This window comes from Arvicola amphibius, chromosome 6 (genome assembly GCF_903992535.2).
Source record: "Arvicola amphibius chromosome 6, mArvAmp1.2, whole genome shotgun sequence".
Taxonomy (NCBI): domain Eukaryota; kingdom Metazoa; phylum Chordata; class Mammalia; order Rodentia; family Cricetidae; genus Arvicola; species Arvicola amphibius.
This window is the reverse complement of record NC_052052.2, coordinates 33,158,671-33,176,141: the sequence shown is the minus strand read 5'-3', so window position 1 is coordinate 33,176,141 and position 17,471 is coordinate 33,158,671. Positions and strand designations below refer to the sequence as shown.

The 17,471-nt window shown below is 48.5% G+C and overlaps 1 protein-coding gene across 2 annotated transcripts in view; it reads right to left on the bottom strand.

Moving 5' to 3' along the window:
• Rnf220 (ring finger protein 220) overlaps window positions 1–16,333 on the bottom strand; it is a 224,766-nt gene extending 208,433 nt beyond the window's left edge. For both annotated transcript variants that reach the window (XM_038333336.1, XM_038333337.1), the window contains exon 1: window positions 15,709–16,333. In XM_038333336.1, the coding sequence (XP_038189264.1) occupies window positions 15,709–16,333 (625 nt within the window). The remainder of the gene's footprint in view (window positions 1–15,708) is intronic.
• Window positions 16,334–17,471: the final 1,138 nt, after the last annotated feature.

The following is a 17,471-nucleotide window of genomic DNA, read 5'->3' as shown; positions in this document are numbered from 1 at the left end:
TCTTTTGGGAAGTTCAAAGAGCGAGTCCTTGAAGGCTGAAGTCCTCCCGGCCCCAGTCCTCATGTGTCTGGAGTCAGGAAAGAGAGAGAACACTACAGACATAATCAGTTCCTCAGTTCACCTGGACTTTTTCCCACTACCAAAAGACAAGTGGTCAGCCCGGTGTGGTGGTCATGCCTTAAAACAGAATTTCTACGATGGCGGCAAGACAACTCAGAGTTCAGTGTCATCCTAGGCTAGACGGAGATCGAGGGGCCAGCCTGAGCTACACGAGAGACCGCAGCGGCACTGCCATCCCCACTCCAAGCACAATGCTGTCACCACCGGCAGGAACACATAAGAGTTTACCAAAATTCCTATCCCCGTCATGTGATAGAGAGTAAAGTGTGTGTGTGGGGGGGGGGTGAAGTTCAAGGTAACTGAGCTAACATTTATTGCAGGTTTACTTTATGCCAAATATCATTCCTATGTGTAGTGACATTTCAACTGTATTTTAATAAACAAAGACTGCCTGAAGATCTGAGAGTAAAACAGTCCCACTGCTCAGCCTTACAGACCAGGTTATGGTAACACACACATTTAATCCCAGTAGCCACACTAGTTGCCATAGAAATCAGGTGGTACATGCTTTTAATCCCAGTGGTGAACGCCTTTAATCCCAGCCCTAGAGAGGAATATAAAATGGCGGGGGAGGGAGACAGCTCTCAGACAGTCTCATTCTGAGATTCCAGGAGGCAGGATCGCCATTTCAGACTGAGGTTGAAGTAAGAGCCAGTGGCTGGCTGTTTTGCTCTTCAGATCTTCAGGTTGAACCCCAATTTCTGACCCTGAGTTTTTATTAATCGTGCTTCACCTATGAGTTTGTTTTTATTTTATATTAACTCACTGTAACAGCCCTGAGCGACTGTTGTCCCCTTCACCTTGAGGACTGGAGATCCAGGAAGAGCCGGCTCTTCTAGTAGCAGACCTACAAAGGGCTTTCCGCAGCTCCGAGGCAGACACTACAGTGCTAGCGGTGTCAGGAGTTAGGTGACTCTAACCACCCCCATCCCATCCCCAGCACATCTGACAAGCTTTGCTTTTTAGATCATAACTAATAATCTTCAGGCTGTGCAGTAATACCGGAAACAGACACAAATAAGACATGGCATCTACGGCGAGCAACTCACAGCGCAGTAAGGACAGCAAGGGCTATGAGTGGGCCAAAACAGGCTGCATGTAAGGACTACCACCCTACCAAGACCCTTACAATCTCTTCAAGTACAAAGCCGGACACACCAAAGGGCTGCCAGCTGCCTCAAGCACACAGTGAGCGGCTTCACACTTTTATTTTATTTGTTTATTTTTCTTTACTTAGGATCCTGGGGATTGATCCCAGGGTCTCATGCATGCTAAGTAAGCACTTCACTCCTGAGCTGTGTCCTCACAGTCCTCTTCGCCTATTGCCTCTTAAGCCTGACCCATGGGCCTCCTTCTTCCCAGGGTTTCTTCCTCCCTGTTGACTCTGAAGTCAGAGGGCCTGGGTTCAAATCCCATTTCTAGTGCTTCTCTTTGTGGGGGGGAGTGTTGCTTAAGTACTCCATGCCTCAATTTCCCCACTTGTGAGTGGATATCACCAATACCCATCTCGGGGATTTTATGAGTGTTAAGTTATTACGGGGAAATAATGAATTTGTACCAGGACAGCACTCCAAATAATGACTGACACACAGAATGTGCTCAAAAGGAGTGAGCCACTGTTAGAAAGAACACTATGTCCCGCCATTCTGCCTACAGCCGTTTCACTTGCAATAAAAATACTGGATTTAAACGCATCTGCTGCGGTTAGTTTAAGGGGTAGGAAGTCTCTGGGACTAAATAGAAGGAGAACAGTTCCCCTGGGAACTAGGAGGAATAACCCTGGAACTTGTTAATTAAGATCTTGTTAATGAATCTGCTTGTTAATGGTCTATTAAATAATCGCACAATGAAGTTTACCTCAGGAGTCAAGTCTCTTCCAAACGCTCGCTCTTTCCATCCCTCCCTGTCCAGCTCTGAGTCAGGCCCTTCCCGGTCCTTCCCAATTAGATACAACCCTCTTGGTATGGTCACACTGCCCCTGTTCGTCAAGGCTGTTACAACCTAAGCAAGGGCAGAAAACCTTCTTCATCTCCGTTCTGCCCATCACTCCTTAAGCCAAGGTGCCACGCTTCTGAGCTAAACTTGCCCCCACAAAATAGGAAGAGAACATAAAGGCTCCCGAAAACTTTGCCAAGAAGCAAGGCAAAGGGTGAATTCCTTTGGTGATCTGGTGAGATGCAATTTCAGCAGAGACGGCATGCTTTTGTGTAGACAGTGGCCTACGAACCTGTCTGCAGAGACAGTCTACAGAGGATTGGCAACTTTTGCTCCAAACTACTAAGGAGCATCACACATAAACTTCAGGGGATGGCCTCCCTACTGAAGTCTAGCTTCAAGGCTGGACTGTGACTGGTTTCCTCATGGTTGGACATTCGGCTACTTCATTAACTATTTGGGCTGCCTACAGCCACTTAGCATTTTAGACATGGACTCTTGTTTGCTTTGTTGGTTTTTGGTTTTTTGAGACAGGGTTTCTCTGTGTAGCTTTGGAGCCTGTCCTAGAACTAGCTCTGTAGACCAGGCTGGCCTCGAACTCAGAGATCCGCCTGCTTCTGCCTCCCAAGTGCTGGGATTTAAAGGTGTGCGCCACCACCTGGCTTAGACACAGATGCTTGAAAGGCTGTGTGTGTGTGGTGGGAGCTGGTTCTGATGGAGAGACCCGACACAGGACAAGGGTCATTCACCGTCTCATTATTTCACAGACGAGAAGATGAGGTTCAGAGAGACAAAAGCCGCACAGCTTGCTGAAGTCACCTTTACCTTCCAGTCCCCCCTTCCCATAAACAATTGTGCCAAAGGGCACCCAGCCCCATGCTGGCCCCCCATGTGGGTCCTTTTCCCAGTGTCAAATGGGACGGCTATTGTGTGAGCTGGCAGTCTCCGCGGAACTCAGCAGGGTTTATACAATCATTTGTTAACTACACCCAGTCTCTATGGAGCCAGGTGCTATAAGAGGGCACACACTGGATGGAGTGACACCAGGACACAGAAGTGGCTTTATGACAGAGGGATAGTTGAGCAAATAATTATATAAAATTGTGATGTTTAAAAAGGGGGGCTAGCCGGGCGGTGGTGGCGCACGCCTTTAATCCCAGCACTCGGGAGGCAGAGGCAGGCGGATCTCTGTGAGTTCGAGACCAGCCTGGTCTACAAGAGCTAGTTCCAGGACAGGCTCCAAAGCCACAGAGAAACCCTGTCTCAAAAAACCAAAAAAAAAAAAAATAAATAAAATAAAATAAAATAAAAAATAAAAAGGGGGCTATTTTGAGAGGAAGTCCCACCTCCAAATCTAGAAGCAAACTTAACAAGGGTATTCCTCACTCACAGGTATCTGAAGCTCCTGAGCTTCAGGCTGAATCCCTGTTCAGCTTTAGGCTGAATCCCTGTTCATGTTCTATTTAACCTTCACCCTCAGGCAGTTTTGCCCAAGGGGTTCCAGCAAGAAAGCAAAGAGCCAGACAGTGGAGACTGATTCCTCTAACCCTCCGAGCATGAGCATTACTTCTGTACAAATAAGCATTCGAAGGCTCCAGGGCTGGAGAAGAGGGAAGGAGGCTGACAAAAACCCAAGCAAAAGCAAAGCAACAGCCGTGAGCACAGTAACCCTCTGCAGCTCCTTCTGGCAGCGCGGCAGCAACAAGCAGATAGCTGTTGGCTGGAGCCCAAGGAGCATCAAGGCATGCTGGACTCCTGCACATCTGGCTAAGCACCTTATGCCCCTCTTCTGGGCCACCTCCTAATGACAATATTGCACCAAGAAGGGGAGGTCTGAGCACACGCAGTCAGCTGATCGGCAATAAGAGAGGCAAAGGGGAAACGACTGGAAGAGGGACCAAGGCAGAATCGGGGATGGCGGGGCCAGAGACAGCTGGACAAACGGTCCCCATGACAGGAGGCTAAAAGGTACTGTTGGTCCCCAGAGCCTTCATCTTCATCCTAACCTCCCAGAATTCCTGGGTAAAATACAGCCTACCCATTCTGGCTGGTTCTAGCTCCCCTCCCTTTAAGACCAAACTCCTTTGTAAAACCTTTCCATGGATCTTTCTTAGAAATCACTTGGAGAGGCTCCTTCTGAACTCACAATGGTTCAAGAACTCAGAAGAGCATGTCCAGTGTGGGCCTGGGAATCTGCATTATGGGGGACAGTCCTGACCTTCTCTTCCTTCTTTCTCCCACCACCGCAGGTGAAATGAAGGCGCAGTCTTGATAGCACATGTGAACCCCAGACATGGGGCTGGCTGGCTCCCTGTCCTGACATCCACAAGCTCACGACACCTGTTCAAGGGTCACTTTTTCCGGCGACCACATCCTCACTGTTCGCCTTGTCCACGAGGCCCTCAAGAAGAGGAAGCATGATCAAGTTCTCTGACTCCCCTATACAGCACTGGGCAAACGCTCTACACGCAGAAGCGCCTGCGGAAGTGCTATGGATGGAAAGAGAGGATGAAGATAAGAAGCAGGGGAAAACCGCAGCGGGGCTGGTGGAGGCCCGGTTGCTTGTGTGTGCTTGTGTGTGCCAGGCCGGGACAAACGGTTTGCTTTGCTTTCCTTCTCACTTGTTCAGTGCTCGGCGCTAACCTTCCCTGTGAAAGTCTGAGCAATGCTCCTCCCATTGGAAGTTTTGCCAGGAGATGGTTCCAGGATTCCAGGTGATTCGTGAAGGTCAATCGGGTGAGCGCTCTAAGTCTGAGACCTAGCATATCTCTGTGGAGCACCAAGTGTAGACCTGACCATGAACTTCAGTAAAAAGACAAAGACCCCCTATCTACCTGACTAAATGTCACCAGGGTAAGCCTTCCTTCTCTGCAAACAATTGTTTAATCTTTATTCTGTGCCAAGCTTGGTTCTGGATTCTGCTGGGTCTTCTGGTATTAAGATACATGTCACCAAATACTATTTTATAGTGTCATCCTCAGAAAGCTATTTTTTTTTGGTTTGGTTTTGTGTGGGTTTTTTTGTTTGTTTGTTTTTGTTTGTTTGTTTTGAGACAGAGTCTTGCTAGGTAGCTTTGGCCGGTCTAGGGCTCTCTATGTAGAACCAGGCTGGTCTCAAGCTCATGAAGATCTACCTGCCTCCTGCCTCCAGAGTGCTGAAATTTAAGGTGTGCGTCACCATACCTAGCTTATAAAGCTACTTTAAAAGCAGCGATCTCTCTGATGCTGGACCTCAGAATAATCTAAGCACCAAATGGATACTGTTGAGAAGACCTGAATAAGGTGGCTATCGGAGGTCACATCTCAGATCCTAGCATGGAGAAATGGTATTCTCAATTCATCTCAGGCAATCCATACCAGCTCTGGAATTCTTTCTTTCATTCTCAGATGCAATATTCCATCCAAAAGAAGCGAACTGTTGTATCGAGCTGCTTTGACTAAATAACGGCCTGATTTTCAGATAGCAGCTTAAAAGTGGCCTGCTTCGGAGAGACCCCGAATCTCAGCCGAGATCAGACACTCCTACTTCTAATCCCATGGTGGCTTCACTTCTCCAGCACTAACACTTTTCCCAGCCCCTTCAGAGGCTAACTGCACTTTAAGCTCCAGGAAAGCACAAGCTACGATTATTCTGCTCACCATCCCTCCCCAGCACAGAGCCTGGGAAGAATGTAGATGCCTGGGGAATCTGGCTGACTGAGGAAATAGATCAATGGATGTACTCCACTTTCTACTGGTGATGTCTTCTGCCATCAGGGTGTTTTCCACCATCACCACCATCACCACCACCAACAACAACAACAAACAGTCACGAGGAAGAAACCCTGTGCGCCCCCCCACCCCCCACCCCCGTGCAGTACCAATATCTCACAGTAATAAAACCATGCTTCCTAGGACCACCTCAATGCAGAGATCATGACCAATGCAATGCTCCAAAAGTCAACAGGATGTCACCCAAAGCCCCAGAGTGCTTGCCAGCCATTCACGAGTCACAATGCCAGCTGTCACAGACTCGAAGGTCTCCTTCAAGTGACTCAGCTTCTCCTGGTCAGAGCTCTTCTCCTGACGAGGTGCTGCGCGGTCACTGTAGCAAGCACTCTCTTAGGCAGGGATAACAGTAAAAGGCTGTCCATACCACAGGGGGACGTGAGAAAGAAGCAGTGTTTGCACGCCTGTGGTCAGGAAAGGGTTAACCCCTCACCCGTCTAGGTTCCCACCCCCACCCCACCCTGTAAATCAACCTTGACTGCTGCTGGGGTGAATGAAGCCCCACCAGGTTGGCCTGTCAGGAAGGAAGCTCCTGCGTCCAGACTTCTGTTGTTCTAAGGATTTTTTTTTTTTTTTTAACTGTTCAGGAAGGAAGCCAAAGCCTAGGCCCTAACTGCAGCCCTGCTGATTCCTTCCCCCAGCAAGTACAGCTGCCTTCACCCCTGAAGATTCCCCTTTCTCCCTTCTGGGCACTTCGTTCTCAGAAGATTCCCCGCTTCTTCAAAACAGAAAACGAGCGGGATGTGGTGGTGGGCTGTAATTCCAGCTTAGGGGAGGCTGAGGCAGGAGGGTTGTTACAAGTGGCAGGGCAGCCTAGGCTACATAGTAAGTTTCAGACTAGCCTGGGCTACAGAGTGAACCAAAACTCAAATACATAAAATCAAGACTGCTTAGTGTTTCCCTTCTCGCCAGCCACACACTTCTATGTCTGTGTGTGGAGAGGAACCAGTGACGTGGGGGTGGGGGGGGAGCAGAACTTGGTGGTCCTTGATCTGTGGAGGTTCTGTGGCCCCCAGAAGGGAGCTGAACCGCTTCCTTAAAGAAGCTTGCAGAGACCGCTGGCCACCGGCCTCTGATGGCTGTCACTGACGCATGCCCATGTGAGCATGAGACCTGCCAAATCTTATCTACTACCCTCAACCTCAGCCACCAGCACAAGGCCCTCGGGTATAGGGATGGTCTTGTCCTTTCCCCGCAGACCTGCAGAGTCATTCTCTGGTATTCCCTAGCCCCACGGGGCCTGCTTTTGACAAAGAGAAAAGCATTGACTTTATTTGTGGCCCTGAGTAATGGCCAGCCAGCCCTCTTTTGCTCCCCAGTGAATACAGGCACTACATGCATAGGAGGCCTGTTCCCCCTCCCGCCTAGCACTGCCCTCCCTCCCCCTGCTAATCCCGCCCTGGTAGCCCCCCTACCGCAGAGCTGTGGCTGTATTTCTCTCCTGACCTGCAAGGCCCCTCCAAGCCCCATCCTAAGCCTCCCCCAAGCACAAACGATCCATCATGCTGTGGGACTGTGACACACACAGATGGGGGAAGGTTCACAGATTTGTCTCACATAGACAAGAGGGTGAAAGTGTCTGCCTAACTTAAAAAAAAAAAATCTCAGGACATACTAAAACCCTGGAACTTTAAATTCTAACACAAGTTAAATACCACTATTGCAAGTCTCATTAGGCATGTTCCAAACTCCATCACTCACAGATTCTAATTTGCCATTTATTTCCAATACTATATGGTGATATAAAAATCTGGAATAAGAAAACAGCATGAGGTTGAGGTCCATTGACCTGAGCCACTGCCTGCATCTCTATCCTAGCCAAGTCCCTTCTGGACCTGGAGACCCAGCGTCTCTAACTCTAATATTAACTTGCTTGTGAAAAACCCCTGGGTTAATCTTGGTGGCTGGGTGATAATAAAGGGAGGTGAAGCAGCTGGCCATCACAGAGAAAGGCTCACCAATCTCTCTCCCCTCCTCTTTGTGCACTGCCATAAGGCTTGAGTGGGTGACAGAGGGTCCTCTGCACATGCTGGATGTTAATGACCCTGTGCTTGCTACATCCGGATTTCTAGCAAGGAAGAATCATCTACCACGTTGTCCTGGGAATGATAACCATCGTTACTTATTGAACACTCAATGCTTAGGTATGTAGTTAGGATCTTTGGTCTTTCACAGCGACTTTGTTAGTTTGTGTAATTCCCGATTAGCAGGTGGGAATACTAAGGCCTGGACAGGTTAAGTCATTTGCCTAGTGAGGAAGTTGGAGGGTTGTGACTCGGTTCTGGAGGCTGCATTCACCCACCGCTGTATCCTATTGCCTCTTGACCTGCGATGTGAAACACATTCAAGTTGAAGCTCAAACGGCCCCACACAGTTTTATCCCTCTAACAGGTATTTACTATGCTAGGCTGCTCTGGCTTGATTCAAATCAAACTCCAGAAAAGCAAGATCGAATGGGAATAATATAGGATTAGCTGGCACCTAAATGGGAATCATATACCTGAAAATAAAGCAAAGGCCTACCCAGGGCTACGCCTGCCCCCTCCCTCCAGAGCTCTGTCCCTGCTGCTCTGAGACAGATGCAAAGCCATAAGTCTCAGCCACAAAGGGAGACAATGCTCATGAGGTGAGCCACATGAAGCTCACCGAGCCTGTTGTCTCCTGATGCGGTGTGGCAAGGCCCTGTCATCCCCCTTGGTTCTGGACTGACCTTGGAATATCTGAATTGCCGTGTGGTTCTATGTGTCTACTTAGCTCCCATATTGCAGAACTAACTTCCAACTTCAACCAGGATCTATACAGAAACGTTGCTTTAAATAGACACCTAGAGTAAGTTAAAAACGTAGGGTTTGGGGCTCCACCATAGGGGTGATATTGTGGAAACACACGAGGAGCGGGAAGGAGAGCGGGAAGGAGACTATCTTTAAAGTCTAGAAGGTTAGGAGAGAAAAGGTAAATTTCAATTACTTTTAGTTACGGAAGTGTTTACCCCAAGTCATCAGTAAAATGAGTCTGTATTTGAGGAAAAGATTTCAAAAATCTCCCCACTTCTGTGATCATCAAACTCAAGGCCTAAGGCCTTCTGTCTTGGCTTGAACCTCCACGCTTTAGAAATTAGCTTAGTCCCACAACACTTAAGTAGCCTACCGATGGGAAAGTCTAGATCATAACCACCATCCAGATATCCTACCCTAGTCTAGAACTTACTCAGCCCTTTAATGTGCCTGCCACCAATGTGACACACACACACACCTTTCTAACATCAAAGCCAAAATATAACTAAGATTTAAAAAAGAAAGTTTAATCCTTTGGGTAGGGCTGGAATGGGATAAATTCCTGCTGTTTACCTACCAGGCTTACCCATTCAGGCCTTAACCTGGAAAAGGCATAATAAAGTTATTTATTTATTTATTTGTTTGTTTGTTTGTTTGGTTGGTTGGTTGGTTGGTTGATTGGTTTTTGTTTTATTTTGAGACAAAGTCTCTCTACATAGACCAGGCTGGCCTTGAACTCACAGAGATCTGCCTGCTTCTGTTTCTTGAGGGCAAGGATTAAAGGCATGAGCCACTTTGCCGGGCATAAAGTTCTTTCTTTCTTTCTTTTTTTTTTTTTTTTTTTTTTTTTGCAGAAAATTCTTCTCTTTCCTCCAAAGAAAGAGATATTTAGCAATCCCCCACCTGGAGCACACACTTTGAAGATAAAAACACATTCTGCTCAGTCACAAATGCACAATTGGAAGTGACACTTTTGAAATTTGTAAGGCATGTTGGCGGCTGAATAGCAATACATTATCCTCGAGTTTGCAGCTGATCTTTAGGAGGGATAAAACTGGTGCAGAGAAATATTGCTAACGTGTGGGAAAATTCAACTCCAAAAATTATGGTTATTTTGGTGTTAAAATCGTGTGGGTTTTACGATGACATGTATCATAACCCAAATCTCAAGTATTTAGAAAGAATAATTCCGAAGTGTGGTCTGATATTTATTAACCAGATGCATGTGGTTTATGGGTTAAAACCAAGGGAAAAAAACCATTAAGAATTTCAACTCGATTAAAGTCATTGTCACTTTAAATCCAGAGTGCTTACAAAGGCTACACTTTATCTTGTGCTAATACTCATTAACCAGATGGAGGTAACTAATAAGGGTTAAAAATAAGAAAAAGCAATATAAAGACATAATTTTATTTTTCAGTTCTTTCCTTCCTGCCTGAAGAGAACAGAGGGTGGGGAAGGAGAACAACTTTGGATTCAGTGTGAGGTTTTGTTTTGATTGTGCGGTTTGGTTTTGTTTTCAAACAACAAAACAAGGGGCTACCAAATAATCAACCTGGGGCCGCTGACCGGAAGGCAGTTCCGGACAACTTCCCGTGGGAAGAGTTCCAGAAATTGCCCTGACTTTAACAAGTCCCGCTGTGCTGGCTGCGAGCCTCCCAGCGTCAGAGGCGACCGCGGCTGCCTCGCCCGGATACCAGCAATCCTGCAGATTCACCAAACCCGCGCTTGGGAAACACTCCCTGGAATATTTCGCAGATTTGAAAAGCAGGACGAAGGAAAAAAAAATTCTTTTTGAAACTGAAAGGAGAAGCCTCAAATTCCTGCTGCCCCAAGGAAAGCTGGGGCCACATGCGTGTTCACAAGCCCACCTCCGGTCCCCACGCCCTCGACCCCCGCCTCCTGGCTCAGAGCGCCGCCCAAGACCTGGTCTCTCCGGCCCCGCCCGCTCCACGGCCACCCCGCACGCGCGCGTGGAGTCCCAATCACTACGGGACACCCGCTGTACCTCCCGCCCGGTCGCTGTCATTCCCCAAGTCTGTTGAGAGGAAGTGATTTCTTAGAGCGATGTGGGCGCTTGGGGACTTGGAGGGCGGGGAGTGGGGTGATGCATGGACCTTCCCCGCGTCCCGGGGACCGCGCACCGACTTCTTACTGAAGAGCGACGGCGAAGTCGCCGGCGCCCCTGAAAGTGTTTGCGGACCCGCCTGGGCGGCGGGCGCTGCCCACTGGGTAGCCCGGCCCGCGCGCGCATCCCCGCGCGTCCCCGCGCCCTCCCCCACGGTCAATTACCAGCCACCCCGGTGCGGGCGGCAAGGCGCTGGCTGGCAGCCGCGAGGAAGCGGCAGCCCGGATAGCTTCTGCATGACAATTGACGTGAGGGAGGGCGCTCCGCAAGGAGGGAGGACCGCCCCAGGGTCCGCGTCTCACCATGGTGATGAGGCTTTCCCGCCGTGAGAGGCGACCGCGGGCGCGGGCCGGGGAGAGCGGCCGCCAGAGCCAGCCCAGGCGCCGGGCGAGCCGCTCGCAGAGCAGAGCCAAGCCAGGCCAGATGGCTCTGCAGCCATCGGGGACCGCTCCCGTCCAGCCCGGCCCCACTTTAGCTGTGCAAACATTTCTTTATCCCAACAAGACAATTAAACCCAGCAGCATGAAAGGAGTATCCGTGGCTGGGTTGGGAGTGAACAACCACACACATCACAGGAGTTCTTGCCCAGCGGGAGAAGTGGGTGGGAGGAAAACCCAAAGCGGCTGAGCGCATCAGGAGCCTAGATCTGGGTAGTCAGGACCTGAGCAGTTAAAATACAAGCAACCCTCTGACCCCTCTTTCTGGTCAGTGGCTGACCCTTCACACTGGTCATCTGCTCCAGCTGCAGTCCAGAGGTGGAGCCAGGGAACTAATTTTCCCTGACAACTCCAATCCCAGAAGCCTTGGAAAGTCTCCCCTTTATCTCACCCCTCTGACGTCAGCTAGCTTTCCAAGATGCCTTTGGCCTAGGTGGCCTAGGACAGAAGGTTTTCATTGACACATGCCTTTATAAAGAAACATTTAGAGTGCAAAATACCATCTCCAAAACAGGGCTTTGGGGACCTGGACTCGACTTTTCAAATGTATCAAAGATGAGCATCAAGCAAAACAGATAGGAGTTTCTGGGAGATCTCAGGTTTCCTGCCTACCCGTGAAAGTACCTGGCCACAGGGAAGGTCCAAGCAGAGAGGACCAAGCAAAATCCTGATGGGCAGTGCCCAGTGTCCTTCCTGGGGTGAGCCAGAAGGCAGGGCCAGTCACAGCTCCAAATGTGCAGTTCTGAGTTCTCTCACGCCTGGGGTAAGCATGCATGTTGACCAACTCCAGTCTGGGATTAGATAAAGCTGGTCAAAGATTGTCAGGCAGGAATCTGGGCAAAGCGGTGTCCTGAGGAAAGCCATCAGGAGATGCACATGACCGGACCTAGAGTACACAGCGAGAGAGTAATAAATGCAGGGACTCTAGCACCCGGCAGCACGCAGGACTTACCTTCCCTTCTGCTGTAAAGTTTCCTTAATGAGGAATGTTTATTTTAAAGGCCCTGGGAAACACGTCTATAGACACTTCATATGGAAGACACAACATGGGCCATTCGTAATTGGCCCATAAATTTTCGCGTCATTTCCCTGGACAAGGTGCCTTGGGGACTGGTTCAGGGAATGACAATAAATGGGAGTTACCTCAGTCCCCTTCCTGGGGAATTATGAATCCTCCACAAACAACGAACAGTGTCTCACAAAAACACTTCTCCCATTTTCCAGGGCAAGTAAGTCAGTCGTGCAGAGCAAAGGCTTCCTTGTTCCACACGGCCCAGCACCTACCTTGGCATCACCTGGGAAGCCAGGTGGGTAGACAGGCGAGCGAACTGGAATCATCCACTAGAAGAGAGGACACTTTACCCAAATAGCTACACTTGTGTCTTTTTTTTTTTTCTAAGCACATTTAATCACAAAAGCAATCCTGCCTATGAGCACTCCAGTTAAGGGCTGAACACGTGTGCATTACACCATGTCTGCAGGCGTCTTTCTGAAAGGCATGTGGACATATCTGCATATGGATGCAAAGCATGAGCAGGGGGTGGCTGCCACAGTAAAAGCTGTCAGTGTTTCCATTATAAAACCATTTCCAACGACCTAAAACGCAGTCAGAAAACTTCTACACCCAGTAAGGGACATGCACACCCATGCTCGCCCCCACCCCACTTACCAACAAAGCTATAAATGTTTTGAGACTAAATTCTCCTTTAGGACTTTTACTATTATATTTAATTAAAACTTTTAAAAAACATTCTATGAAAAAATACTTGTCTGATGAAAACTAAAAAAAATTAACCATCTCAGAAATTAATTCTAAATTTTAATAATTGACAAGCCAAAAATATACATGGCTGAGTTTGGCAATGTGAGCACACGCATGGCATCCTGTGCCTATGCTCTTCTGAGCTGTCTGCTCTCTTCCGGCCTCCCACCCCCACCACTGCCCCATCTGCCCCTGAGCTCCCTCTCTCCCTTTGGAAGCAGTCTTGTATACTGTCACTCGATTATCTGAAAAAATATTACTTATTTTAAAATGGTTCTGTAGGGAGGACCCGAAAGGCATCTAGTGGGGATAATCAGGCCTTCTAACGGCCCTTAAATATGTATTTACATAAAACAGACCATAAATATTCTGACACACGTCGGTGTGTGACAGAAGCCAAGAAAGCCGCTACCCACTTTGTTGTGGTGCTCTTCTTGCCTTCCTTGAAGAAAATGTCTCTCCTCGCCTTCCTTCCAAACACTCAGGATCAAAAGCCTAGGTGTGGTCCAGTCCAACCCCTGCAAAGGCAGCTATCCTACCTAAGGCAAGGAAGGGGAAGGTAGCACAAACCCAGGGCCACCACTGGGGAACAGTCTCCTCTTCATTTGGCGCCTTTGTTTCTGGTTAAAGACTAGTCGTAAATGCGACCCTAATAATCTGGGTGTGTGCAGGACTCTGTACTCCCTACCTTCCTACAAGCTTGCCGCCTGTGTACGAGAAAAAGAATGCAAAGCAGTCTATAAAGGAAGGATATTTTAAACAAAAGAGAAGAGGATTCCAATTCCTATGACAACTTGAAATAAAGAAGTTTCCCCATCCTTCTGATCAGAATCCCATTAATTTCAAGGTCAGAATTCCATTTCACTCTGGGAGACAGACTCATTCAATTTTTCTCCACCCAGGCGTATTCCTGTGTGAGGGATCCATCTCCGCGGGGGATGGCACCACCATACAATGCAAACCAGGCAAACAGAAGAGTTATAGCTTTGACACTCAGAGGGGAATGGATAGCCACATCTATGGATTCTGACTTGACTAACAAGCTTCCTCCTGCTCTGGGAGTCTGACCGGTTTGGGCTAAAATGATAACAAAATAGAGACAAGCTGGGCGCAAGGGGTGAGAAGAAAGAAGTCCTGATCTCCAGATGGGTACCACATATTGGTTTGGAGAGGATTTCATTTTCAACTTGTACTTGGAGGGAAAAGTGGGGAAGAACTGGTCACACCCTAACTCAACACAGCTTTAACGGGGACCGGGAGGAGTCCTGTTGCCAGGAGCCTTCTCCACTCCACAAATGAAAACTGAAACAAACTAGAAAACCAAGCCAACACCAGGCCAAGCACCTGTCTGGCAGGTGCACCCAAGGGGCAGGATTCCAGCACACAGTAGTCAACAGAAAGTGAAAAGGTGGCCAGCCAGAGCGCCAGGGCTTCGTGGCAGTTCTGCTGACACGTAGCCACAGCTTTCTCCCTGAAGTGGGGAGGTCTGTGGCTAACAGACACTAACATAAAAAGACACACTCTCAACATATTTCAAAACCAAAGAGCGATGGATTTACAAGGCAGGTTGATTTTATGGTGACTTTTATTGAAAAGGTACGCTGGGTGGAGGCAGATGCCTTTTAGCACAGGAAAGTTAACACAGTGCCTAATTCAAGGAGACAGCCTGAGGAAGCAGGGCCGACAGGGGAGAAAGCAGCAATGTCTCTATTACTCTCTTCGGCATCATAAAGAGAAGAGAAAAAAATGGTGCTCGTGTTGGTGGTTATAGAGAGGACAGAAGCAGAAAGAAAAAAAGAAAAAAAAACAGAGGAAAGGGGAGGCAAACCTCAGATGGAGTTTTCCTAAGAAAATAAATAAAACGCAGCAAATCTTAGAACAAAAGGTTGGATGGAAAAACACCCTCAGTTCATAAATTCTCACCAGGCTTAAAGAAAACTGTTCTGTCTCCCCACAGCCCCAAAGCTTCAAAACACAATTATTTTTTGATTATATCGGAGCAGAAGATTGCAGGGTTCTTCCCTTCTAGTCCTACAAGTTCCCTAGAAAGGTTAAAGTTCCAGTGATTAGTGAATGTAGCCAGAACCTACCAAGGCACGGGAGAACACGAGAAAAGCCATTTCATAAGCAGAAATTAGTAACAGTTGTGAACATCAACCATGGGACACTCACACAGCAATGTCTATTCCTAAAAGCTAGCCCCAGGCTAAGCATCCAGCAAACCTGTCAAATCCCAAGAGAAGTCAGCTTTGCAGCCCTGGGATGGCAAGGAAAACACAGCTGTTTGAAATGCTTTATGGTGACCGACGACACCTCTGTCCTTCTGTAAGAAATAACCTGATGCAGACAAGAGCTGAGAGTTGAGGAAATAAAATCACGTGGGGTCTGCTGGCTACGACACAGAGGAAACATGAAAAGAATAACACTGTCGTCGGGGAACCACATGAAGAGAGGACAGAGGCGGGATGGACCCGTTCCCTGGGGCCCCCAATTCCCTAGGAACCTATGTATCTATGACACCCTCTTCCCTCCACAGCCTCCAGAGAAGCCAGCCAGACCTGGAACTGAGACCAGCCTGCCTGTAGCTACCATTAGAAAACCTGAAAGAACTGGCTCATTGATCACTGAGGAGAGCTAAGTAAGCATTCGCCATCACAACTATCACAAGGGACACACTTGGCCTTTCCCGACACCAGGAGCATGTGCAAGGCTGCCAACCTGTTGAACACTTCTGCAAGGCAGGGCTTACTGGGGGTGGAGAGAGGGCTCCAACCAAAGTACTTACATCTGTCATTCCGATCCTCTGGGCTCGAGGATGTTTCCCGGTCAGAGATGAGGCCAGACACAGCAAAGATCTTCTTCCCAGTGTCATCAACCTTAAGTGAACCGGGGGAGCTGGATGGCAGCTGTGCCCCAAAGTCATACTCCTTGCCATCTGCATCTGAGAAGCGCAGGTGGGGAGACTCTGTGTCGTGGCAGTTCTTGAGCCTCTTGGCTGGCGTAAAGGCTGACTGATAACTCTCCCGGTCCTCCGTGGAAGCAAAGGGACGGAATGCCCCCACACCACTGTGATTTAGCATACTGATTGGGGTGCAATCTAGGTTTGGGGGAGCAAACTGAGGGTGTAGGTGTAGTAAAGAAGGGGGGAAATCACGATTGGCAAAAGTGCCCGGCACCCCACCTTGCCGATGGTACATAGAGGCAAAGGTGTAAGAACCATTAGTGAAGGGAATATGAACGTCCTTGTCTACTGAGACAGGTACACCAAAGGGTCGTGGCTGCTGACAAGGGATGGAGGCATCCCGGCTGGCCTCGGCAGTGGACGCCAAGACCATCAGCGCTGGGGATGCCAGAGGGTTGGGAAGATAGGATGAGTTCTCCATCTTGAAGGCTGCCCGGTGTAAGTCCATCGGAGTCTCTTTGGATGGCCGGTGTCACACGAGAAACAGTCTTCCCTGGGAGGGAGGCCGACCCACACCTTGGATCAGGGCGAGGATTATTACTGGGGAATCATGCCCTTCGAAGACCTGCAGAAACAGCAAAGAGGGAAAAAAAGAGGGGGTAGGAAAGTCAGGGGGAGGTAAAAAAAAAAAAAGGAAACCCCAAGTGATTGAAACACCATCCTTCTGGCTTACAGATGCTCGGGCAAGAGACACCACAGGCTTTAGGAGCCAGTGGGCAGCAGCAGCAGACCGTTTTCATTCAGGAAAATCAATAGACAACTTACTGTGATGTACGCGTAGCTGACTTTGGTCCCTACACGTTCCGGGTGAAATGCGCCTGAGCCCAGCAAAGAAAAAAAAATCATAAAACCTCCAAATACAATATTCCCTGAGCAAATGAGCTTTGGAAGACCAAGCCAGCCGGTAGATTAGGTGGGGGGGGGGGTGGTGGTGCCTATATTTTAAAGGGCTTCCACCTGTGAACACCACTCATGGCAGGCTTGAGAGACCAGGCACTACATATATGATGCCCTATATTAATATATTTCTTCATCCTTATACTGCAGATCCCTATGTCACACACAGCTAGACCATGAGCATTTGTATGTATTGTATGTATGTGCTGGTACAGACTGTAAGTATGGCTAAGTCACATACATTGGCCAGTCCATACACATACAGCTTCATGTATCCCCCGAGCCTGTCCCTAGAAACGAGTGCCACGTGGACACATAGCTGATATATGTTGCTTCTGATGCACAACCCCCTCTAATCACATAGGCTTCCTATTTCTTTCTTCTAAGAAGAAACACCACCATCATCAACAAAATGCCTGGACCTCTGACGATTTTTGAAAACATAACTGGTGGCTTTGGCACATGCTCTCTTCCAGGGCAGCAAAAACTGGATTAATAATACTGGTTACTAATGCAGCCATGCTTAAGGAAATTTGTAAACTGCCTTGAATTTACCATTAACATTTAGAGCAAAATGTTAACAAAATTTCTGACTTGTTTTGTTCAGTTTATTGGCCCAGGCAGAGTTGATGTCCAATAAAGCCCCCCCCCCCCCCCCCAGAACAAACGGGATTTCAGAGAGACCTCTT